General features: G+C 38.9%; 2 protein-coding genes across 6 annotated transcripts; one reads left to right on the plus strand and one right to left on the minus strand.

Moving 5' to 3' along the window:
* Window positions 1-754: 754 nt before the first annotated feature.
* On the minus strand, window positions 755-14571 carry LOC122043066 (ubinuclein-1-like). 5 transcript variants are annotated; one of them, XM_042603517.1, is made up of 14 exons: window positions 14026-14571; window positions 13665-13748; window positions 13451-13540; window positions 11109-11185; window positions 9668-10063; window positions 9481-9577; window positions 8068-8164; window positions 7858-7967; window positions 6011-6097; window positions 4106-4231; window positions 3736-3873; window positions 3182-3229; window positions 2827-2928; window positions 755-1526 (listed from the first exon to the last, which is right to left on the minus strand). In XM_042603517.1, the coding sequence occupies exons 1-14, from the start codon at window positions 14365-14367 to the stop codon at window positions 1044-1046; spliced, it is 2277 nt and encodes a 758-aa protein (XP_042459451.1). In that variant the 5' UTR covers window positions 14368-14571; the 3' UTR covers window positions 755-1043. The 5 variants fall into 5 exon arrangements, 4 of the variants coding, with proteins under 4 accessions (XP_042459451.1, XP_042459450.1, XP_042459448.1 ...); XM_042603516.1 differs by having other exon boundaries at window positions 8068-8167; XM_042603514.1 differs by having other exon boundaries at window positions 9481-10063.
* Window positions 14572-17388: 2817 nt separating this feature from the next.
* LOC122043067 (protein DMP2-like) lies at window positions 17389-18393 on the plus strand. The gene has a single exon (XM_042603518.1). It carries the CDS (start codon window positions 17635-17637, stop codon window positions 18301-18303), a length of 669 nt encoding a protein of 222 aa, XP_042459452.1. The 5' UTR covers window positions 17389-17634; the 3' UTR covers window positions 18304-18393.
* The last annotated feature ends 7610 nt before the right edge of the window (window positions 18394-26003 follow it).

Raw genomic sequence — 26003 nt, forward strand, 5'->3', positions numbered from 1 at the left:
ATATATATTACTCAATATATATATATATATATATATATATATATATATATATATATATATATATATATATTTGGCATTTGAATTATACATTATGTGAATTTTTTAAAACCTGTGAATTGCCATGAGTTATGGTAGGGACAAATTTTTTTTTTTAACGAGAAACGCATGGCGGGGGCTCTTGGAATACTCATAACGAACCGATTTATGAATTGTAGAAACGCATGGCGGGAACTCTTGGACTGACAACATGTCTATAACGAACAGATTTATCATTCTAGAAACGCATGGCGGAAACCCTTGGACTTGACAACATATCTCTTCTTCAATGCAAACCCACCTATATTGCTAATCTTAAAGAAATTATTCAGTGGACTTGCATATCAAATTTATCGATAAAAATAAATCTAAAGCTATAAATAGTTCATTTTAAAGAAGATACGACTAGATCAATCTGCCCAATAAAACATTTATTTTTTGATCTCCAAATTCTTCCGGCGACGACGACGATGAATCTCGATTCAAGTTGGGTTTATAATTTTCATTGTCGATTTTTATTTTATGAATTTGCTATAAATTTCAAAAATAAAATCCTATGAGTTCGGATTAATACAATTCATGTTAAGAAACTCTATCAATTAGTAATTTCATTAAAAAAAACATTGGCGATAGTAGAAGCATAACATTTTACCAGTAAACAATAGCTAGACAAATTGCATAAAAAAACTAGAAAGGCAGTGAGCTGACCACAAACAAGTAAACTCAATGCTCCTCTTGTAAAAAGATCATTTTGTAATTGTAAAAACAGATTAAAATAGTACGAAATTGGGAACCACAGCTTGGATCATCTGTTATCTCATGGTAAGAGATTAAGTCATGACAGCAGTTTACATAGAATGGTAGTTCAGGGGGATTTTACGATGGTAGGGTAGGGGGACAATAGCAAGAGGGCTATCATCCAGAGTAAACGTTTATAAAATCAAGAAGAACAAAAAACAACTTGGATCTTAACTAATTTTAGATCTTTCTAACCTTATTTTAGCAAATCAGCTTGCCTGGTCAAGATTTGGAACACCAGATGATTCGAGGAGGTTCAGCTTAGGCTGGTTACTCGCATTTGTGTCATCCATATGCTTAAAGGACTTCTGTTTCTCCGTGACATGCTGAGAAGGGAGCCTCTCGGGATGACCGCGAGTCTCACTTGACTCGGACTCCACCTTCCTCTTTAGCTTTTTCTTCGCATCCTCAGGGTTCGTTCTCATGTCAACACCTCTAGTCTTGTCAGGATTTTTCGATACAGGTTGGATAGGATCGGTATAAGGTTGTGCCGAATCCACAAATGCGCTGGTTGAACTGACAACTTGATTGGGAACAAGCTTGGTGGGCGGGAGGTACTTCGCAGCTGAATCAGTGGCTGGAGGTGTCCTCTCTTGCACACTCCGTAATTGAGAAGCTGAGGCTGGATTAGACTCGTCTGCTCTCATTGCAGAAGCCAACTTTTTTCTTTTGATCCTCTCTTCGTCGCGAACCTGAGCAGAATGCGAAAGAATGTCAATTTTTAGGCACATGCTTAAAACAAAAAAAGTACAATAGGAACAGAAAGAGTAGGATTGAAATGATGCAAGCACAAACAATGCTATTTCTAATAATTTATTATATTACTGTCTAGTTATTAGATTTATATTGATTTCGAAACAGTCAGTGGGTGTAATCAAATGATCTATCTATAAACATGAATTTTCACAATGCATATCAAGGCAAAAAATATCCTCCTGCTCTTCAGCCGGTAAATTTAAGCAGGCAATTCTTGCCTATAAACTATTTATTACTTGCGCTCGGTTGTGGGCAAGAGTTTTTCATAATCTTAATCAAACTTCAGAAACTTCAATAACAAGGACATTGATAATATTTACAAGCATATGTGTTCAACCGATATGTTTTCAATTATCATAGACATTACCACATGGCACTAACTACGCTGTGAATCGGCAGCTCTATTTGCTAGCAACTGCAGAACCTAAGAGAATCTTATGTATGGATCAAACAAAAACATCTTCATCCCTATGACCAGCATTTGGCAACGACAAAATGTATTGGAAGGATGCACTTTGATGTCCCTTAATCAGTGAACGAATTAAAAAATAATAGCTGAAGCCAGCTTTTCTATAACTGGATACTAATAGAATTGCAATAGGATGGTGTAATTCAGTTTATCTTGTCCGAGATGTGGACCAATAAAGTGGAATTAACCTGGTTAATCCAAATTAACAAATGTGATTCACCGAACATATGACTTCATACACAGCAGTACTTATTGAAGAATCAAAATTAGAAAGAAACAAATGAACTGAGCTTCAAGATAGATTCATTATTCTCAATTTATATTTATTTTCACTAAAATTAATCATAAATTCCAGGCAAAGGGAATATCAGCTTCAGCGACTCTAAATCAATAAACAACTGCATATTACCAAATCTACTAACATTCTTTTTTTTTTAAAAAAAAAAAAAGGATTTACAAAGTAATAACACTTGGATACAAAGTGTTAAATGAAACATAATCATGCTCGTTAGAGAAAATAACATTCTAATAAATTAAGAAGAGCAATGATATGCTCAAGGAAAAAAAACTCAAGGAAAAGCTCAAGGATAGACACATAAAGTCATGGCCCACCATTTCACTTTTTGTGGGTCCCATCATTTATGTGTCTATCCTTGAACTTTTCCTTGAGTTTTTTTCCTTGAGCATATCATTTTTCAATTAAGAAATGGTTCAGCTAATGAAAGAATTTGCAAAAGTAAGGTCACAGATAGGTGGAATATTAAGACCTTATGATGCCTGTAAAGTGCTCTTTTCCTTTCTTTGGATCTGTAAATGGCATCTTTAATGCCTACATTATCCATGTAACCATTAGGCCACAATTCTGCAAGCTGGGATGCAGAACAAACATTTCAATAATAATAATAATAATAATAATAATAATAATAATTATCAAAGTCATCAAAGGTGAAACAAGATGACAAGGATATATGTAGAAATTTTATGCAATAATTAGCTCTTCCCTAGAATAAAGATGCACATAAAAATAACAATTAAAAATAGCAACAAATATAGAGACTTCTAATAAGAAATATCAACAAGCCAGTAACTAATCAAGCGGTCATTGTAACCATTCAGTACTACCTCTAAATAAAGCTTCCTGCTTTGAGGGCCTTTGTCCTCGTCCATTCCCTGAAATGAATAATGTCAAAAACTATCAATTAACCCAACATCCAATACCTGACTTGGAGCTTGGAATCCTAGTTGTGCAACCCAAGATCTGCAGCATGTACTGGTTCGAGTGTAAGGTCATGTGTGGGCCCAGATTGACATGGCAGAATGGGTCGGGTCAGGAAAGACCTGTGACAACCCATACTGTTTGTATACTTGTAGGAACTTTGAACTCTCTGTCCAGTGAAATACCACACTGGCACAAAACTGAGACCCCGAACCTTGTGCAGACTAAAAATGGATTATTAGAGTATTCAACTTGCTCTGGATAATGTAACAATATGTTCATAATCTTACTAGCACAGGTTTTTAAAAAGTCCTCTAAAACTGACACCGACAATATCTAATCTTAAAGTAGTCCCCTCAGAGTCAGACTATCTATTTCTGTCCTAGTATATTAGAGAAATTTTGTACCAAAACTTGTATCTCATCATAAAAAGAAACAAAACATCAGCAGCGATCAGTACCTCTACATACAAATCATAGAGTTCGCAGATCTTGTCTTCTAGTGCGGAATCCATACTGTATTTTCCTTTCAGGGCTCTTTTTTCATCATTATTGATTTCCTTAAAGTCAATCGATGAGCCTTCTTGTTGCTCAGCCAACTGAAAGGCAAATGCAACATAAGAACTGAAAAGGCAATAGCTGAAATAAATTCATTGATAATATGACAAATTTCTCGCCTCACAGGTTGATGATAAAGTATGACAGGCAACAATAACAAGCCACCAATCCCAACAATTTGGGGTTATGGATCTGTCCCACAATGAACTCTATGGAATAATAAAAAATGAAATGCAATCTCAGAAATTTGCATGCCCATCAATTAACTATTACCTGGGGCCTCAACTGAGAAACACGTGCTCTGACCATCTCATTAACCTCCCTTTTTATTTGCTGGAATCTATCGGCTTTCTGCTGTTTTGCTGAATTGCCTACCTCAACCATTGTTCTCATATTTTTCTAATAAAATGTTAGAAAGAAAAAGAATTAACATTACAGCACATATACCACAAAAAAATATCCACCAATCAAAAAGAGAAAATGTATTAAAAAAAGACATTAACAAGAATTCATCCATAAAACTATTGATTTACAGAATAAATCTCTTCCCAACCAATAACAAAATATTAAGATGGAAGCAGAATTGATTAGTTATTGAAGCACGAAATAGCTGCGATTACAATTTCTAGCCATGAGAAATTCATGTAGTAGTTTATTGCAACTGTGAGCCTTGATTTATTCATCATTTTGCATAGTCTTGGCTATCCATTATTTCAAATGTTAATCCATATCAGTCGGCACAGCCAAAATGTGTTGTTTCAACTGTTAACCCATACTGTTATTGTGTCAGCATGTGTATGTTAATGTGATGTACGTGTCGATATAGTTTTGATGTACCAATAAAGATAGGGTCTACCTTGTCCAGTATCATTTTGAATGACCAAGACAAGAGCACTCTTCTCATGACAACCTTTTATTTCATCAGCTAGTCATGAGGAAAAGATTAAACACTATAGAAAGAGGGGGAACAGAAGTAAAAAAAAAATCACCAATTGGAGAACCAACAACAATAATAATGAAGAGTGACATTTGAATCAAAGAGACTGGCATGCATCCATCTCATATTGTGCATGCTCCAGTTCCAACTTTGTGAGTCCAGCTTAATCTCCCAATTCTAACTCCTGATGATTAATCGAGATATGATATCATAGGAGCATTACTTCATCCAGGTCTTAGAAAATTAGAGTTGAATTCAATAGGATGCTACAAGAACCAAAGCTCAAATCTATATTCATTGTGGTATTTGTAAGGCATTGTCAGATACTTGCTTAAATGCTTATCCCTTATTGCTCCAATTCACAATCTAATTGTTATTCATTAATATTTAGAGGCAAACAATTAAGAAGAAGTACATTACAAAATTAAAAGACGTTTGAGTTAATCTCAGCACACTTTGAAACATGCTGAAGCATGACATGATATTGAAACTACACTATTTCAGCTTATTTGATTGAAACTTCAGCAAAAAATGATACTTTACCTTTTGTAGTTATGACACAAGTACTGCAATTTAAAGCCATTATATTCAATTAATAAAAGGTATATCATTGGACTAGGGAAATAATGTCATAACTATATCTAGTCAACATAGAGTGGCATAACTATATCATTAGACTAGGGAAATCATAAATCATATCTATGTTCAGTCAACAAAGAGCGGCATAACTATTTTCTACTCCACTGAATTGGTTGGAGTGTCTACTAAGAATAATGAAAAGAGTGACGGGTGTCCACAATATTGGAACTATATTATTCTAGCAAAAGATCGAAATTCTAGCATGGAATGTGTTATTAATAAGCTTATGGTTATCGCACAAGTACTGAAATTTGAAGTCATTATTTTAATTTAATAAAAGGTATCTCAGTACACTAGGTAAATAGTAAGTCATAGACTCATACTCCATCAACACAACAGAACTAATTTTCCGCTCCATTGAACTGGTTGAAGCATCAAGAAAAGTGAGAATAATGAGCACAGAAAATCCCAACAAATTTCAGGAGACACATTAAAAGAAATAATTAGAATCGCCAATTTATCATCACCCTATAGCATGTTGGTATAATTGAAAAATATGTGAGATCAGCCCTCATGACTACAAACAAGGATAAGAAAAAATGAAGGGGATCATAGTACCTGACAGTACCCAATAGTATAATTTAAATTCTCAGAGAAGTTACCTTCAATGTCTTGCGCTGCATTAGGTGACCTAGAATGCCCATAAGTCGATCCACCAACTCATCTTCCGAGATTTTACCTTGGCTTGCCTAAGAAAAGGTAAATTTTTTTTGGTTACTGCTAATACAGATGTGAAAAAGAATTTGGTAAGCATAACTTAGCATTTCATATAATTCATAGGTAAACAAGAAAAGAAATGCATAAGAGTCAGAGAAAAGTGCCAAAATGTTGTTCGTATGTTGGTATTCAATCATGTGTTAGCAGATGTGGCTGGTACCAATTGGCTCATCAGTTTTATAAAGAAAACAACAATAGGTATCATGAAACATTTGGTAAGCATCAATTTAGTCAGACCCACAAATATTGTATCATCAAAAAATTGCAAGAAACCTTTTTCTTCTTCCAGTTACTCAAGGTTATCTAATGTTAGTCTGTATCATGAAACATATCTGTAATGGTTGTGATGATATAGCTTTGCAAATAGCTCAAGGGATGGATGAAATCAATATATAGTCCAAACCATATAATTGAGACAAACACGACCAAGCCTCATTTAATAATGATTATCATGAATCATTGTTTAAATCAGAAGAATAAATTAAAAGTTATAAAATAGGTTAAAATTCCAACTCAAAATAGTTTGTTCATCTTAAATATGTAACATTAAATAATTACTGTTTAATAGCAAAATATAAATGAAGTGTGATCATTATTCATGAACAAAAAAAGGTTCAGATCACAAGCAAAAAGTGTGATCATTAGATTTGAAATACACTGTAAGATAGACAATAAGAAATTTAATGCTGACTACTACTTGTTTCTGATTTTGAGTCTACTGGCAATGCAAATGAAGATAGGAAGAGGAAGAAAACAATACTGCATGAAGAGGAAACATTACTGGGCATTGTAATTTATCCCTTCATGTTCCATGAACAATCTTTTGGTAGCTTTGCAGCTTATAAAAGACAAAGAAACATTACTGGGCATTCCTAACAATAATACTATTATATAAAGCATTAAAGAGCAATTAAGAACTATGATGGCTAGCAGTCACAGCCAAAATTTAGGTGGCATGTTGGTGAATGGCCATCATGATGTCAGTTTAGGTGCCAATATTGTTGAATGGACAAAATGATATTGGTTCAGCTGCCAATTTTGGTGAATGGACAAAATGATATTGGTTTAAGTGCCAAAATTGATGAATGGCTGAAACAATATTGGTTTCAATGTCAACACCCATACCAAGTGTTGGTATGGATTGTTGGAGCCGAGTTGGTATTTGGGTGGTAGATTGCCACATGGTATGGCTTGTTGGAAGAAGTTCCATCATTGTTTTAGAGCTAGAGCCGGCCATCCCAAGGTGTTCCATGTCTTGGAGATTGGCCATAATGCTACATGGTGTCTGGTTGTGTGTGCCACATAAAGGTATTTAAAACTCTGATCATAACTATTAAATAACCAAAGTTTATATGACAATACTTTTGTGTTTTCTAGCAAAGCCATAAATTATCTTACAGAAAAGGGAAAAAAAACATTTACTGTCCTATTAGCATTTAACACATATATTGAACTATGTTCTTTTCGATACAGAACCACATTTGGTAAATGAACTACGGAATTTAGATTTGGTATATGAACTACGGAATTTAGAGAAGTCCCATTCTCCTAGCCAAAAACCACTAAATCCCATATGCCCACTCAAAAATCAAAACATATTAAACAAAATTTTGTAAAATCTCAGTATAAGTTCCACATACATAGAAAAGCAGCTGTATGTTGATGTTTTTATCTTAAGTAGCAGTGGAGACATCTACAAGGTAATGAAAATAAGTTCATTCAACAATAATACCGATAATCGAGCTACTTTAGCAAGCTTCTGTTTGACTGGCTGGGGAAGCCTCCTCTTGATGCTTTGGAACGCAGGATCTGCATCTTGAACAAGAAGGGTTGGTGGTCTACCTACAGAGAGTTTTCAAACCAATTATCAAAACAAAAATAATGGAAAGAAGGCTTCTTGAAGTTCAAAAAAAAAAAGCAATATAGGGTTCAGAAGATTTACATTCAGCCACTATCATTTCGAGGTCGCGAATAGCCCTTTCAAGTGTTGTACCTTTAGGTCTAACAGAAGAACCTTCTCTTGCCCTTGAGGATGATTGCTGCTGCAATACATCAACAAATAGCAAAGCAAAGAAAATGAATTAGATATATTTCCAGCCACAAATAACACATAGCAGACACTCTACAGAATAGCAGCAGGGACAATAACCACAATCAAAACTCAAATATCTTCAACTAGTCTTAAGTAATTGCATCAGTAAAGATGCACTGAAACAATGTAAAAGATAACTAGTAACCAGTTGCAAATGAGACAATTTTTTTACTGAAACTAAAGGTGAAGATCCATTGGCAGCATGATCACTTATTGGAATTGCTGGTGTGCAACATAATTAATCTTTAAGAAATTTTGTTCACTATGAATATATATTTAACGAGATCTTAGCAAGCCCGTGATCCTTTAATGGGGAAAGAAGGTAGCAAAAAAAAATTAAGGCATTTATCTGCTTATCTTTCCCTAACTCGCTGATTCACCAAACTTTTACAGCAGATAGAGATACTCTAGAGTTCTTCATCCAGTAAGTGGTATTCTAACTACATAATAACAACTAATCATGTAACTAATTTACCAATTCATAAATGTCAAGTTAATTCCCACAGAAAACTAGTTTCGGGATCGTTTGTGTAAAAGATGAAAATCGTTACTCCATCTTAAAGAACCAGTTAGAACAAATGCTCTTAAGTGCAGATTTCACCATGTCCATGTTTGTGTAGAGAGAAATGTTAGCAGATTTATATGGTAGACTCATGGTTGATTGTTCTTCTGAATATGGTGAACATCTCTTTATATGGTAGTCTCATGGTTGATTGAGCGTGAATGTTCATCTACCATGTCAGAAGAACAATCAACATTTTCATCTGCTGATTTCACCATGCAAATTTCACTTGGTGTACTCCACCAAGATAATAAATTTCAACTTTCAATTCTACAAATCCTATGGTTTAGAATGTGAATTTAAATCATTTTTCTTTAATATATCAGAGCATTAACTTTTCATTTTTTTTAAAAGGAAATTTTTGTTTAAAAAAAAAACTAGTTTTGAAATAGGTAGATTGCTAAGTCAAATGGACATGCTCTTAAAATTACCAAATGTTAGCAGATGCATTACCAAAAGATTAGGAGGTCGTACTTTACAAAGGCTCAATGTTTTTTTTTTCAAAAAAAAAACAAAACTACCAACAGTTTTATTTTGTAGGAGACACTCCCTTCTGCCCATAGGATCACTGTGAACCGGGTTCAGATTCAGATCAGATGTGAAGGTTCATGGCAAATATAAAAGTCAGATAAACCTAAGTCATCGAAAGTTGAAATGATGTTCATTATCTAATACAACAAACACCAAAGCAGAGAACTAACCGTTGAATGTACAGGATATGAACTCCCAGGGGAATTCATGGAAAAGGCATCGCTGGTACTGTATCTATCAACACGCCTAACCTTTGTAGATGCTTCCCTAGTTTCACCATTGAGCAGCTTTTTTGAGTGAAAATCTACTTGAACTTTGTCACGAAATGCTTGATCTAATGAATCACTGGTTCTCGACCTGTGAGTAGCTCCAGCGCCTGCTTTATGCTTATCAAAATCCTTCAACTCAGAAGGTGTAGACAAAATGTCTTTGTATGGTAGTCTCATGGTTGATTGTTCTTCTGACATGGTGAAATCAGCAGATTTCCTTTTACTGACAGCTGTAGTGGCTTTTGATCTATATTTTAAAGATCTTCCTTCCTCATTGTAATGTCCACCATATGATGAATAAACTTTTGCAGGATTTAATTTCCTTCCCACCACTGAACCACTCCTAGCAGCATCTTTAGCTCGCACATTGCCAGCATTTGGTGGGTTATCAGAAACAATGGCATGACTACCATCACCATGCAGCTTGGGAGTATCTTTTCTTCTCCTTTTTTTGGGCACCTCTTTAGGCGACAAGCTAGACTCACTGTTTGCAGAGAAAATCATAGCAAAAATCTTGTGAAATTATTATTTAATTTACGAGCCAGAAAACTTAAACATTCATTGAATTTCACTATAGGCAACAAAGCCAATGAATTATACTGTCACTTCATAATTCAAGTTTCAAGAAATTTCTGATAGAAGAGACCATTTTAGGAATATATTCTACCATTTTCTGTGTTTCTTGAGATAAATGGCTAACAAAGGTAACACCCAAGAAAAGAGCAGATAAATCAGAAAGCCATAATATCTTAGCTAAAAAAACCACCACATGTTGGATTAACGTCACTTTTAGCAGCCTCCCTTAAAAAGGATAATGCAATAATATAAAAATTGTCCCAAGACAAGCATAAAAAAAATGACAAGAGGCTTACAAATTAGAAAAGAGTTTGCAGCAGCAACGTTCACAGATTTGAAAACATTTCCATTTTAAAGACATACTACAATAGTTCAAAGCAGCTGCCAATATTATGCAGTCAACCATACCAAGGAAATTCACGAAAAGCTAACTAGTTGTAGATTCTAAATTATATTCAAATGCTTAAGTATAACTGTTAAGAAGTATTAGTATTAATAGAATTATGGTGTAGCAAGTTCAGTCCTGCATTGATATTTCAGTTTAGGATTATATCCAACATTCTATACATATCCATGTTAATATTTCAGTTTAGGATTATTGTGACATTTTTTGTACTCTGCTTTCCAGTGCTTCATCAATTTTGTCTCAATTTTCAATGTAATTTGAGGGTTTGTTTTGTTATTGCATCAGTTAAGAATAAATAAGTTTATATATATATATATATATATAAAGAATGTTGGTTAAAGTTGCAATTTCGGATTTCATTGCTGCAGATAACACAATGGCCAAAAACTATAATACTTGATTGAAATTATAGACAACAGCAGTAACACCTGAGATGACTTTAAATAAAAGATATATTTAGAGAACATAAAACAAAACAGTTGTTTTAAATATGGCAAATAAAGTAAACAAATACCAAGGAAAAACGAATTATGTGGCAGAAGCTTACATTTGCTCTAATTTTCCTTTGTTTACAAAATATCCATTATGTTTTGTTGACATTTTGTCTACTTGAAAATATTCATCCTGCAAAAAACAGCATATTCAATATAATCTTTCAATGTTAAACCAGCAAAAAAAAAGAAAACAGAATTAAAGGCATCATTAATCAAATGCAAGATGGAAGACAATCTTTGATGCACCTTCCGATCCAGAACTTAAAGGGAACAAGCAATGCATACAAACACAACTTGGCTGCCAGACGTTAGGTAGGTGCTAGCTCAATTTCTGCTCAGGATATATGCTGCCAGTCAGGGCCTCCTAATAAATGGAAAGACAAACATATGTCGATCATGTTGGGACTCATTCATCATAGGCTGAGAATTGCCATCAATCACAATCGAGAAGATAGATGGTTGGTTGAACATCGCATTGACCAGGTGCAAGTGGTCACAGTTTAGATGAGCACTTAGTATGTGCAGTGTCTAAGATGTTGACCAGTTCGGTCCCCCTATCAGTTGCCTAATGTCCTACTTCTTTTTGAATGGTTCAACATGCAATAGATATTGTTTCAGGTTTGCAAGTATTAAACATTCAAATAAACCTACAAGAACTAGTTAAAATTAAATCACAAGACAAATGACTTGAGGGAAGGGCTCGTGTTGTTTTGGTACCATTGAACCCAAAATAGGATGATTTAAGGACAATGTGCATCGACAATAGAGCTATCAACAAAAGTGAACATTCACTACCTAGACTTCATAGTTCTAATGGTAGAATCACAACGGCTCTCCGATAGATCAACCAATCAAAATGAAGATTAATGACAAATGGAAGATGTTTTTAGAACATTATCAGAGTTGTATGAATGGGTAGTGCTTCCCTTCGAATTCGTGAGTCTCAAACGCTCTAAACACATTAATAAGCGCAATGAATCTAAGATCCTTTATAGGAAAAGGTTGATAGTCTACTCTAATGGCATGTTCATAAGACATACACAAACATGACTTGAAATATACATAGCTTATCATTAAATGTCAATCTCAAGAAATGTTCCTTCTCACAAACTCTGATACGATTAGTCGAGATCATCATTTTTTTTCATAGACATGTGTTTTTATGAATTCTAGAAAAATTAGTATATATTCTAGTAAAATTAGAAAAATTGAAATTTGACTTGAACCAGACTAATCAACCTAGTATAAGGAATTTTTGCTATCATCTCAGCATCGAGACAAGCTACTACTATAAGTGGGTATTATAAGCGTCAATCTTTGGCGACACCAACTTGATCCCAAGCAATGGTGGACTGCATTCATCTTGATATTTGCAGAAATGTTACTGAAGAGAATCACTAACAAAAAAAATTGTGCTTTTTCACATCATAGAACATATTAATTCAGATTTCAACTAAGTACTTTAGCACTTGAAAATAGATCTTGAAGGATAACATAGAGGGAAGGGTCTGGGGTAAACTTCAAATCAATCAATAAAATCATAAAACAAATTAGGGGGGAGGGCGCTGTGGCAGTTCCACATATTTTTATAAACTAATATCTCTCAATTTAGACATTAATCATCTAATATATGACTTTTGTAGCAATGCTTTAGAAGATATGCAGATGAGGACTATAAAATCATAGAGTACATTAATAAGATTTGACACTAATTGTGCATATTCTGATATAATTTCAGAAATCTTTAAGGGCTTATGCACACCAAGCACATAATCGGTAACAAAATGGAAATAAGGTCCACATATGTAATACAATGTTCCGAGAGATGGAACAAAGAGTGGTAATGGTTCAAACTTTATATGCTCATATGCATAATTGTTAGTCTTCTAGAGGGAGTCCCTCCTTGGTTACCTTAGCTCAGGAAGTTTTTTTTTTATTTTTCCTAAATTAGATCTATCAATCTCAATCCAATTATTATTTCTTTCAAGTGCATATACAGTAGCATAGACCACTTCTTAAAACATGTAATTGAACATGATAGCCTCCATATATTTTCCCCGTACAATTACTTTGAGGATGGCATGACACTTGTTCAATGGAAAAATAGCCAATACCAATACTAGCTGGTGCGTTAGATCGCCTAGACTATATTAAATTTGGATTCAAACTATAAGAAATTAAATTAGAACCAAAATCTACTGGTTTTATATAAAAAAAATCCAGTTATTCAATTATACAACAGAATGAAAACAAAAACAAAAAAGAGAAATTTTTCACGTATTCATGGTGCAACAATTATTTGAAAAATAACAAAGATAGGAATGAAAAGAAGTGATGGTGGGATCTCATTGCTAACTATGGAAATAGCATTTTTAGATAGATAAGTGTCACTAACCAATTCCGTATCATCAATAAAGGAATCCTCCGTGTCATATTGATCATCATCTGGCATATCATCAAGTTCTTCATCACTGCTTTCATTTCCCTAGGTCAACAAACTTACATTTATCAAGCCATTAACCAGAGTGTAACAGAATGGAGAATATGATTTCATTAAAATCTAAACAAACCACACAAGAAGGAACTTGAATGTAAGAAGCACTTCATACCACGTAAAGGCGTTCAATCTTCTCTATAACCGCACTAAAACGATTCGGAGGCGGAACTGCATCTTTTGGCTCTTCCGCTGAAGGCTGATTATCCCACAAACAATAAACTAAATTTATACATAATTAAATATTAAATAAGTAACAAACATCCAAATTTTCGAACAAATTTAAACTGGATAAAATGCACGTCACAGTTGAAAGTAGCGCATTGCAAACTAATTGAGCTCTCTTGTCGGCAAAAACCAAAAGCATAAATCACAACAGCGAGGAAAGCAATTCGCAAACCAGGCAAACCCTAAGCAGGATAATTCGCCCGAGAAGCAGCACATGGAAAGTAGTAGTGAGATCAAGGAAACCCTACAGCAGCGACTTCTCCGGGCTGCGCAGCAGGTGGCCGGTCAGCAGGACCAGCAACGGGAGGATCTCCTTGCCCCTTACCGTTTTCCTTAAGCAACCGCTTCCAGGACACAATGGTGGTCTCCCCAGGCTTGAGGGTCACCGAGAACCGAAGCCTCTGGTCCCCGCCAGCAGGCGGCGGCTCTTTCTGCAGGGAGACGGCAGCGGAAGAGGACGGGGCCACCGACGCAGCCGGGGGCGGCGTCGGCAGCGATGGCGCTAGCGGAGGCGGAGCGGCGGAGGCAGCAGCAGAAGTGGAAGGCGCCGCGGGGAAGGCAGCGGCAGAAGCCCTAGCGGCGGCATCCATGGCAGGAGCAGGGGATTGCTACGGCATCGGAAGAGAGAGAGAGCGAGAAGGCGATTAGGGTTGGGAGTGAGATCAAAGAGGAGATCGGAGATCGGCGATCGGGAGGATTGAGCAGAGCAGACGCCGGAGGCCTTAAATAGCCGACCTTCGGCTGCGCGTGAAGCGAACCCGACTGTCCTTCTCCCGAATTGAGTATAACGAGGACCTTTCATTTAGTTCTCCATAATTTAAACCTTTTTATTTTTATTTATTTATTTATTAAATTTAGGCATACTTTTAATTATATAATTATATTGATTCATAATATCAGTAAATTACTAGAAGGTTTGGTGTTAATTTAATTCGTGAAAAAAAATTATCTTTGTATTTTATTTAGTATTTTAACTTATTCACATCTTGTAAGTTATTTTATATTTTGGCAAAAATAATTTAGATAGATATGGCTTTTTACAAAAATAAAATTAAAAAAAATAAAAAACAAGCTTATTTACCTTAATTTCAAAACTTTCATTGCATATTTCCTTGTATATTTTTATATGAAGTTTTTGTATATGTATTTTCGGGATATTCTTTTATCATTTCATTCAATTGGAATAGTTCTTCTAGTTCTATGAATTTTTTAGAATGTATCAATAATAATGATCCTTTTTGAACGTTGAGTCGACGGATACTAGGGACGTGGCACACTCCACTGTCTTCGACTGTTGGTGTAGATCTTTGACGAACTTGCAAAGAAGTCGAGTCGGGAGGGATTTCCCAGCGGCGGCCCTTCGACGCTCAAGTCAGACAACGAGAAATGAGAGAGGCAGCGTAACTGTAACTACAATGAGGATTGTGCCTACCTTCGTTGACGTTTGGAGGTCCTTATATATGACCCCGGGGAGGCGTGGCACTCTTCTCAATGCGTGCACGCTTCCCTCAAACATACCTTAACGAGCCCATGTCAGGGAAAGTACCCCTGACGCCATTCCGCAATCGTCCAAGCATATCCCGAATGTGACGGTGGAAACTTCCACCGTATGATCCTGTGTACGGCTCAGTCGCCAACCCTGCCACTGTCGGCGGCAGACGTCTCGAGGATGATGTTATCCCCTGTCTCCTTTGTCCTCATGCGCTTCCTGTCTGTTCCAGGGCCGAGCGGTTCGGCTGCTCGGCAGTCATATCACTTCTGCCCCGGTTGTAGGTATCGGTCCGACTGAGAGGACTTCCAGTCGTATGCTCGGATGAAATTGCTCCTGCCTGTATTTGTTGCCTTGTGCCCCGGCCGAACGGACAACCCGCTTGGCCATGAAACATTTTTACCTTGAGCATCGGAAACCCGACCCCTAGTCGGGTTGTCTTTCATTCGACTCGGGGGATTCCCGGTCGGTCGGCCTTCTCAGTCCGGTCGGTCGGGTGGCCGGTCGGCCCTCTCAGTCCGATCGGTCAGGTTTCAGGGTTGAATCTCTTGACCTTTGACCTCCACGTGTCATTGACCTTCCGCCAACGAGGGTCCTCGGCCCGTCCTTACCACGGGATCAAATAATATTATTATTTTCGTTCTATCCCTCCCGCCAACTTCTTAAATCTCACGTTGTGTTTTTCAATGTATGAGTCTGATATGGGAAAATATCAGACCTATATTGGGTCTGATATTAGATTATATCAAGTTCAACATATATGATATGGGAAAATATTAGGCCCAGTATGAACTTAATATAGAAAATATTAGACTCAGATTATACCTAATATGAAAAAATATGACCAACTTGATATTGGATTATATCAGACTTATAGTAGGTTTGATATAGAAAAATATTAAATCTATCATGAGACTGATATGGACATTAGAAAATAACGAGAGAGAGAATTTAGGAGGTTTACGTAACGAAGAGAATAATATTATTTTTAGTGTTATGTTTTTTTTTAGTTTTAAAATTAAAAGGTTCATTAGGGTAAATAAAGAAATGTGGAGTGATAAAAAACCATTAGATATTTGTAAACAAAAGAAAATCTGTTCATTAAAAATAATATAATTTGATTTAGACAAGCCGACAATGACATTATAATTATAATTATTTGCGTATCTTTTATAATAAATGTATATGATCTGCCAATTTTATTTTATTTGGATAACTTAATATTATTTTATTTAATTTGATTCATAATAAATTATTTTTTAAAATTTTAATATATAATATAATTTAATATTTTATTATAGTACTCTCAGTTACAAAACTAATAATATATATTATTATTTTCTTTTAAAATTTATTTTTTTAAATATTTTTTAGTATTTTTTTACTTTCCTAATAATAATAATAATAATAATAATAATAAATAATAATATTTTTAAAATTACAACTTTTTTAAAATAAAATATTACATATTTTTATTTTTAATTAGTTTTTATAATTTAAAATAAAATTTTCGTTATAAAAATTTTAGGAATATTTTATCCCAAAATATAAATATTGATAGATATTTTTGATAAAAAAATTGTTAAATCTGGAATCAAGAAAAATGCACGTTTTTCATTTTCATTTTTAAAAAAACGCGCGTTTTCTAGAAAACAGAAAATCATTTTTTGTTATTCTCTGTTTTTCTAAAAAAACGCTATTTATTTTTTTAGAAAACAGTAAAAAAAAAAACGTAAACCAAACATCATTTTTTAGAAAACGTACATTTTTCAAAAAATAAAAATGAAAATGAAAAATGTACGTACCAAACGCACCTATTTTTTTAAGTTTTCCCCATTTGAGTTGTATGCCTCTTTTATTTAAGTGTTAGGTATGAAATCACTATTCAAGAATCACATATTATGTAAACTAAATAGATTTTAGTTGATAGATAGATAATCAAAAGTATCAAGAATAATTCCTAATTAAATAAATTTGTTTTTTTCTTATCCATTCGCTTGCCATAAGTCAACGTGGTGAGGAAGTTATCGGAAGTTGGCGTCTTACCCCATTGTGTCAAGTAAGGCATATGTATACCGTCAAATATATTTCTCACATTCGAAGCCAAATTAAGAATCAAGATAAAATCTCGAGCCAAGTAATCCCATTTTGTCTTCTCAAAGGAAGAGAAGACTTCGCCCCAAAGCATAACTTAACCTCCTACTTATTTGTGTTTCGATGGCCAATTCGATCGATTCGTTCGACTACTCTCTAGAATAATCGAACTAGTCATCTGGATCGACAAGTGTAGCTAGTTCAACTGTTGGTTCAACCCGGTTTGATTCGGTCCGAACCGGGTTCGAAAGCATTTCCTTCCTTTGTCTTTCTTATGGATAAAAATGACACGTGTACGGTGCTCATCCACGACGGCGGCGGCGGAGGCGGCGACGGGCGGCGCTCCGACGACGATGACGACGAGGAAGATGGGTGCGCCGACGGCCAACTCATCTACATCCTCAACCTCATCCTCATCGGCACGGCGCGGCTCAACGTCCTCCTCCCCACCGCCACCATCCTCGCCTTCGCCATCTTCGCGCCGCTGCTCAGCAACGACGGCCGCTGCGACGGGCTCCACCGCGCCCTCACCTCCCTCTTCCTCGCCGCCTGCGCCGCCTCCTGCGTCTTCTTCACCTTCACCGACAGCTTCCGGTCGCCGTCGGGGCGGCTCTACTACGGCGTGGCGACCCCGCGCGGCATCTGGCCGTTCAACGCGCGCCGCCGGGGAAAGGCCGGCGCGCCGCCGGACGCCGCGGCGTACCGCCTCAGCTGGCCCGACCTGTTCCACGCCGCGCTGTCGCTGGCGGCCTTCATGGCCTTCGCCGGGCTCCACCGCGACGTGACGGAGTGCTACGGCGTGAGGCTGCCGAGGAAGGTGACGAACGCGGCGCCGCTGGCCGTCGGATTCGCCGTCAGCGTCGCCTTCGTCGTGTTCCCGTCGAGGAGGAGGGGCATCGGCTACCCCTTTCTGTTACAGAAGGACGCAGCCTTCTTCAAGTGATTAATTAGGGGCTAATTATATTGATTAAGCTTAAGACAACACATAATTACTTAATTATGTGTTTATTTCACGACAATGTAGTAAATTATTATGCTCATCTCAAACATCTTTCATATTCCGTCTAGATTATACTCCCCTCGGGGCGGTGCGATGGTTAAGACATGAGGTGTTGCCATATGAGGTCTTGAGGTCGAAACTCGGCGTGACCAAGCATAACCTTCCCCATGTCTTGGCCATTTGTACTAATGGCTAGTGGTCACCCGTGATTTATCTCCTCCGTGTTGGCCTAGGGGCGAGGGCGCTGGGGGCGAGCGAATTACCTTTTGCCACATATTCCGCTAGATTATGTAAAAAAAAATACATTATAAGATTAACTTATAATCGACGGTTAGATAATTAAAAAATGAAAGGAAAAGTTTTTTTTGAGTCATCCTCTAATTGACTAGGTACTCCAATAGAGCCATGTGACAAATTGCTCGCTCCCAGCGCCCTCGCCGTACCCGACCTCAGGTCATCACGAGAAAGGTAAATCATGGGAGCTGAGAGGATAAGTGGTGGTGGGGTGAGTTGCACAGGATCCGAGGATTTCCCGATAACCCTATGATTCGACCTCACGATCTCATGTGACAAGTATGTCACCACTTACCATCTCGGATGATCCATAGGGTCAACTCCAATAGAGACATGAACTTATAGCTCGATGCGAGTTATAAACAAACTACTTATTGGTGGGGTCAACTCCAATAGAGATGATCCCGTCCGGAAGCTGAGTCGGATGAAGGCGGGTCTTGCTAAACTGGAAGTTGACGGAAAGTCGCTAAAGTGTTGGATCTACCTGTTACCCCCTTGGAAAGGTTCGCACGAGCGGCTGACGAAGAAAGATGACCAGGACGATGACGTTGTCGCTCTGCGCACACTCAGACGAGCCCACGAGTCGTTAGAGACCAGAAACCAGGGAAAAGTCTCCGAGTCAGGCCCTCCGATGCTTAAGTCAGTATTTTTTTCTCCAGAAATCACAGAGAAAGGACGAAAAGTAGAGACTGGTAATAAATGACGAGTGAGTGTACCTGCATAAGGGACAAAACATCCTTTTTTATACTGCAACGGATGTCCCTGGGACTTGGCGAGTGTCAGGGAATGTCGGCTGTCAGGCTTTGTCTGGCGGTGACTGACACATGGCTCTTCCTAATAGGCTGGCGGCAAAACCAAAGACGTAGCGAGCCCCAACTGTTAGCATATTCCCTGACACATTAATTGTTCTCTGACATTCTCTGACAAGCGGTTACGATTCCTTGGTTTGTTTGTCCTGTAGTGCCTAAATGCTAGGTCTGCATCCTGACCTACTTCGATCCACTGCTATCCATGGCTTGTACATTCCAACCTGCCCAACTGATATGTTTCCTGACCTGCATTTGTCTACTGTAATCCATGGCTTGCACGTTTCGACCTGCCCGACCGGTCTGTTTCCCGACCTGCATTGGTCTACTGTAATCCATGGCTTGCCCGTTCCGACCTGCACGTTAGGTCTATTTCCCGACCTGCTTCCGTTTGCCATTATCCTTGGCTTGTACGTCCCGACCTGCACGTTAGGTCTATTTCCCGACCTGCTTCCATTTACCATTATCCTTGGTTTGTATGTTCCGACCTGCACGTTAAGTCTGTTTCCCGACCTGCTTCCGTTTGTCATTGTCCTTGGCTTGTACGTCCCGACCTGCACGTTAGGTATGTTTCCCGACCTGCTTCTATTTACCGTTATCCTTGGCTTGTACATCCCGACTTGTACGCCAGGTCTGTTTCCCGACCTGCTTCCATTTACCATTATCCTTGGCTTGTATGTTCCAACCTGCACGTTAGGTCTGTTTCCCGACCCGCTTCCGTTTGTCATTATCCTTAGTTTGTACGTCCCGACCTACATGTTAGGTCTGTTTCCCGACCTGCTTCTGTTTACCATTATCCTTGGCTTGTACGTCCCGACCTGTACGCCAGGTCTGTTTCTTGACCTGCTTTCTGTTTACCGTTATCCTTGGCTTGTACGTCCCGACCTGTACGCCAGGTTTGTTTCCCGACCTACTTCTGTTTACTGTTATCCTTGCCTTGTACGTTCCGACCTGTAAGCCAGGTCTGTTTCCCGACCTACTTCTGTTTACGGTTATCCTTGGCTTGTATCGACCTGTACGCCAGGTCTGTTTATTTTACGCCCAGGGCCTTCCTTCACCTTTACTAGGTTTGTGGGCTCAATCTTCAACTGTACCTGACCCATGGGCTATGTCCTTGATCGCTATCAGAGCTGGCCCTTGTCCGACTTATACTCCTATCTTTTGACCGCCCCGTCAGCTGAGACTTTGACCCAGGCCATATAAGTTTGACTTCTGACCAGCCAAATAGGCTTGACCTCTGACCTCCATGTAAGCTTGACTTCTGACCTCCACGTAAGCTTGACTTCTGACCTCCACATAAGCTTGACTTCTGACCTCCACGTAAGTTTGACTTCTGACCACCTCATAAGCTTGACTTCTGACTACCTCATCTTACAAACCCCACGAACATGCACCGTATCACAAGTCTCCCCCTCAAGTCTAGTCGAAGGAGGATCTAGTCCGACTGACTAGACTCATGTCCTTGAGTTACCTGCCCTGGCTCCCGCGTTCTCCGCCGACCTATCTTCTATCTATATTCTACAAAGTTTCCCTCCATCCTGGGAGATAGACGAACTCCTTCTATATGTATGTTGACTCCTTAACTTTCGAGCATACTTTTTTCTCATAAATGTCGCATGGTTCTCCAAGCGTCAACTCAAATTCCGATGAAACTTGCTTCTTTACTTCGGCCAACTTCTCATCCTTTCACCTTCCCCTTCCTTATAAAAGGTTCGAGCCTCTCCTACCTCAAGTTATTCGCTTGCCAACACAGTATCTTGCCTTCATGGACCCCTCGACAGAACCCAACGAACTTGCTTCTTTACTTCGACAAACTTCTCATCTATTGGAGTTATCGGCTCAGAAAGAAGAAGCCTCGCTTCAGCAAATTGCCGCTCTGATGGAGTTACTGTCTCAAAAAGAAGAAATCCTACTGGAGATGGCTGCGAGCAGAGATCTTCAAGCGTCCCTTACACACGAAATGGAAAGCCTCTGGCTGGCTACCAAGTCCAGAACTCGAGCCGAAATCGCCCTCAAGCTTAAAGCTCAATCGGACTTCCAGAGCCAGGTGCACTATATTATTTATTTGAAGATAAAGCATGAAGATGAGGTGGCTCTCTTGAAAGAGGAAGGACGGATCAAAGACGAGACCATCGGGCAATTGAAACGCGCCATCGATCTTATTAAGGAAGATTTGACTAAAGTTCGGGCTCATCTGACTAGAAAGATCAAGCCTCTGCTCTGGTAGACATGTAAACCCTTAAAAGATGTACCTATGATTTAATGGAATAAAACCTGTTTTCTGTACCCCACTCATGGTTACTATTCGGGTAGCATCATGTCTTTATAGAACACCTGTGTTTGTCTAATATTTCTAGCAAAAACAGCAAAAGATAATAAAGATAGCTTGCTTACCCCATCCTCCTTTTACCTCATAACATATAAGCCTTTGGCCAATGCAAATGAGACGCTTAAGGATGTGCCTGCAAGCTTTCATATTTAGCGAGAACCCTTAAAATATGGCTTACTGACCAGTCCGACCCGATGACTTGGCTTGCTGATTTTTGCGTCGGTGAATATAAGTAGTACTGACCGAGAAAATCATTGCCCCGACCAAGAAGGTCGTTGGTCGTGAAAGCATGCTCACTTATAACTCACACTAGGGCGAGAGTCTGGGACAATGACCTGGAATGTTGTTGGGCGTGAGAGCCTTGCTCACTTATAACTCGCGCTGGGGCGAGAGTCTAGGACAGCCGACCTGGAAGGTCGTTGGGCGTGAGAGCCTTGCTCACTTATAACTCGCGCTGGGGTGAGAGTCTGGGACAGCCGACCTGGAAGGTCGTTGGGCGTGAGAGCCTAGCTCACTTATAACTCGCGCTGGGGAGAGAGTCTGGGACCCGACCTGGAAGGTCGTTGGGCGTCAAAGCCTTGCTCACTTATAACTCGCGCTGGGGTGAGAGTATGGGACCGACCTGGAAGGTCGTTGGGCGTGAGAGCCTTGCTCACTTATAACTTGCACTGGGGCGAGAGTCTGGGACAGCCGACCTGGAAGGTCGTTGGGCGTGAGAGCCTTGCTCACTTATAACTTGCGCTGAGGCGAGAGTCTGGGACAGCCGACCTGGAAGGTCGTTGGGCGTGAGAACCTTGCTCACTTATAACTCGCGCTGGGGAGAGAGTCTGGGACAACCGACCTGGAAGGTTGTTGGACGTGAGAGCCTTATGTTGGTTGCTACTCGGAAAACCTAATGGTTCCACTGTACAAAAATTTTGTACAAAGGTCGTAACCTTTTCCTAGCTACCACGTGTTCTTTTAAATTAAACTTGGATCGCCTGCGGAACTTAATGTTGGTGCGGCTAGCACTAACGATTTAACATAGGTTTTGATGAATGACAAATAGGTTAAGTTAGTTTTGTTGTTGTCTGACACTTTGATCAAGTGTGCAGGAGAAGTCCAGACAGGTCGACGGGCTGACCAGATGTCTGGCGAGAAGTCCAAGCGGGTCGACGGGCTGACCAGACGCTTGGCGAGAAGTCCAGCTAGGTTGACGGGCTGACCGGATAGCTGGCGAGAAGTCCAAGCGAGTCGACGGGCTGACCGGACGCTTGGCAAGAAGTCCAGACGGGTCGACGGGTTGACCGGACGTCTGGCAGGTAAGTAAGGTAAGTCACTGGAGGGGAGTGACTGCGAGGACGCGTTCCCGGGAAGGGAACATTAGGCGTCGATCCGACTTAGATCCATTTCGGATATCTAAGTCGAGATCGTGACTAGATTCCGGTCTCGGAAAGACGGAATCTAAGTCATACTCTTGATGCTAATTTTTATTACTTAGCGTATCTGTAAAAATGTGCTAACAAACTGTGCTGCAGGGTTTATTTGCCTCGGACTAACTGTGTTTTGCAGGAGAAGGGTTCGGGCGCCGGTCCGGGCGCTCGGAAGGGATCCGGCGGAGGCAAATTTTATCCCCAGGACGGCGTTGACACTTGGAGCATCTGGTTGGGAGTGTTACGTCACATTCAGCGCTCGGAAGGGATCCAGCGCCGGGCGGATATAAAAGCCCGGTAGGAGCTTCAAGATATCGATCTTCGAGAACTCGGTCAATCACTCTGCTTTCTGCGCTCAACAACGTTCACAAAGCTCAACGACTCACTCCGGTTCTCTTTTTAATTCATTGTTTGTCGGTTAGCTTTGTTTCTTTCTTTTCATTAGCAATATTTGTCGTAAATTGTAATTATCCGAATTGCTAGTGAATTGCCCAACGAAAGTACTCAAGGAGTACGGGCCTTCGAGTAGGAGTCGTCACGAGCTCCGAACGTAAAATCAACAATGTTCATCTCTTTACTTCTTTACTTTTCTGCTGCTTAACGAAATTTTGAATCGATATTCACCCCTCTATCGAATCTAACGGTCTTACAAGTGGTATCGGAGCGGGTCGCCTCGATTTGGTGCAACCACCAATCGAGCAGGTGAAATCATTTTTTAACAATTCAAACTGATATTATTATCTTTTGGAAGATTTTTTCTCGTTGCATTTAAAATCTAAATTGGTACAACACCAACTTAGAGTTTCTATTTCTCCCGTATTGCTAATCCAAGACGAAGTCTTGGGATTTTTTTCCATTAATTTAGTGTGTGCAGGATAAGATGTCTCAACAAGAAGGCTTCAGACAGTACGTCCTCCCCTATTCAACGGGATGACTTTTCGTACTGGAAGAGGAGAATGGAGGTCTACATGAAGACGGACTACGACCAATGGATGAGCGTCACAAGGGCTTACAAAATTTCATGGACAACTCCGGAACATAGTAGACCCTGAAGACTGGACAAATGATATAAAGAAAAAGGCATCAATTGAAAACAAAGCCATCAATACTCTACACTGCGGACTAACACGAGTCGACCCACACGAAAACGCTAAGGAGCTTTGGGATAAGCTGATCGAATTGTACGAAGGAACAAGCGACGCGAAGGTAACAAAAGATCTATTTAAATAAAATTTTAATATAAAATGCGGGAAGGAGAAACGCAAGTCGACTCCACGCAGGGTCAAAGATATCCTCAACGGTCTCCACGCGATAGGCCACCAAATGGAGAACCGAGACTTAATCAGGTACGCGTTAAATGCTTTTCCGTGAAACAATTTGTGGGCATCAATCGTAGATGCCTACAAAATTTCAAAAAATTTATCTAAATTAAAATTGGATGAACTCTTTTGTGAATTAGAACTTCATGAGCAAACTAACGCCGGGGTCGAGAAAGGTGTAGCTTTATTTGCAGGTTCCTCTAAAGAAAAGAAGAACAAGCCCGAATCTGAAGAAGATTCCGATCAAGACTCTGAAGACGAAGAACACCTGGTGAACCTGGTAAGGAAAATGTTCACCAGGAAAAAGAGAAGCTTCAGCAAACAGGATCTTCAGAAGATCAGTTCGCCAGCCGACTCAAGAAATGTCACATGTTTCGGATGTAACAAAAAGGGGCACTACAAGAACGAATGCCCAAGATTGAAACTTGACAAACCAAAGTCAACAAAGAAGAAAGCCCTCAAAGCAACATGGGACGATTCCAACTCAGACGAATCGGAGGGAGAAAGGCAAAAGCACCAAAGTCACCTCACGCTGATGGCTCGCGAAGTTGAAACGGAAGACGAATCAGAGGAATCGGAAGATGGGTCCGAACCCGAATCGAGCCACGAGTCCACACTCGTTTCCAAAGGTTCCGAAGAGGTATACCTAAACTTAAATCGTAAATTCTTTAGAATTATCTCGTGTTTAAATAAAAAATTAGTTAAATTGGAAAATAAAAATAAATCGCTTCTTGAGGAAAATCAAAACCTCAAGGAACAATTAAAAAATTCGAATCCAACTCAAGATCGAACACTTGAGGAGGAAAATTTATCATTAAAAAATGAAATTAATAAGTTAAAAGAATTGTTGGAAAAATTCACAACAAGATCTAAAAATTTAGATTTAATTCTAAATAACCAAAAGGCATGCTATAATAAAACCGGACTTGGATATAAGTCAAACTCAAACAAAACCTTTAAATCATTATTAACCCAACACAAAGCAACTAAACAAGCTTGGGTCCCGAAAGCGTGCTTAACCACGCAAGTAGGACTTAATCAATTCTATATACCTAAAGATAAAATACATTATATAAACTTGAATAAATCAGATCAAAAACTAAAATATAAATCTAAATTAAAATCAAAATTCAAAACTCAACAAAATTTAGATTATCACCAAGTTGATTATAACTATAAAAAGAATCGACACAAACCCAAAATCTAAATTAATGGCCAATAATTCAGGCGGAGGCTCGGGAATAGCTGGCACCTCCAAAACTAACCTACCCGACAGGGTAACCCAAAACAAACTAACCCGGCAGGGTAATTAGGATTAGTTAAAGAGAGACCAAGTTTAACTTAACTCATGGTACTGGTGAAGTTTTTGGATGATAGTACGTTAGGGAAGCTTGGGCATCGCATGTCTAGAAAGATATGGCTTCGATCTGGTGCATTTGGCCAAGTGGAACTGACCGAAGCTACCCTTAAACGAATCCTAACC

The sequence above is a fragment of the Zingiber officinale genome, chromosome 2A (assembly GCF_018446385.1).
Source record: "Zingiber officinale cultivar Zhangliang chromosome 2A, Zo_v1.1, whole genome shotgun sequence".
In the NCBI taxonomy this organism is placed as follows: domain Eukaryota; kingdom Viridiplantae; phylum Streptophyta; class Magnoliopsida; order Zingiberales; family Zingiberaceae; genus Zingiber; species Zingiber officinale.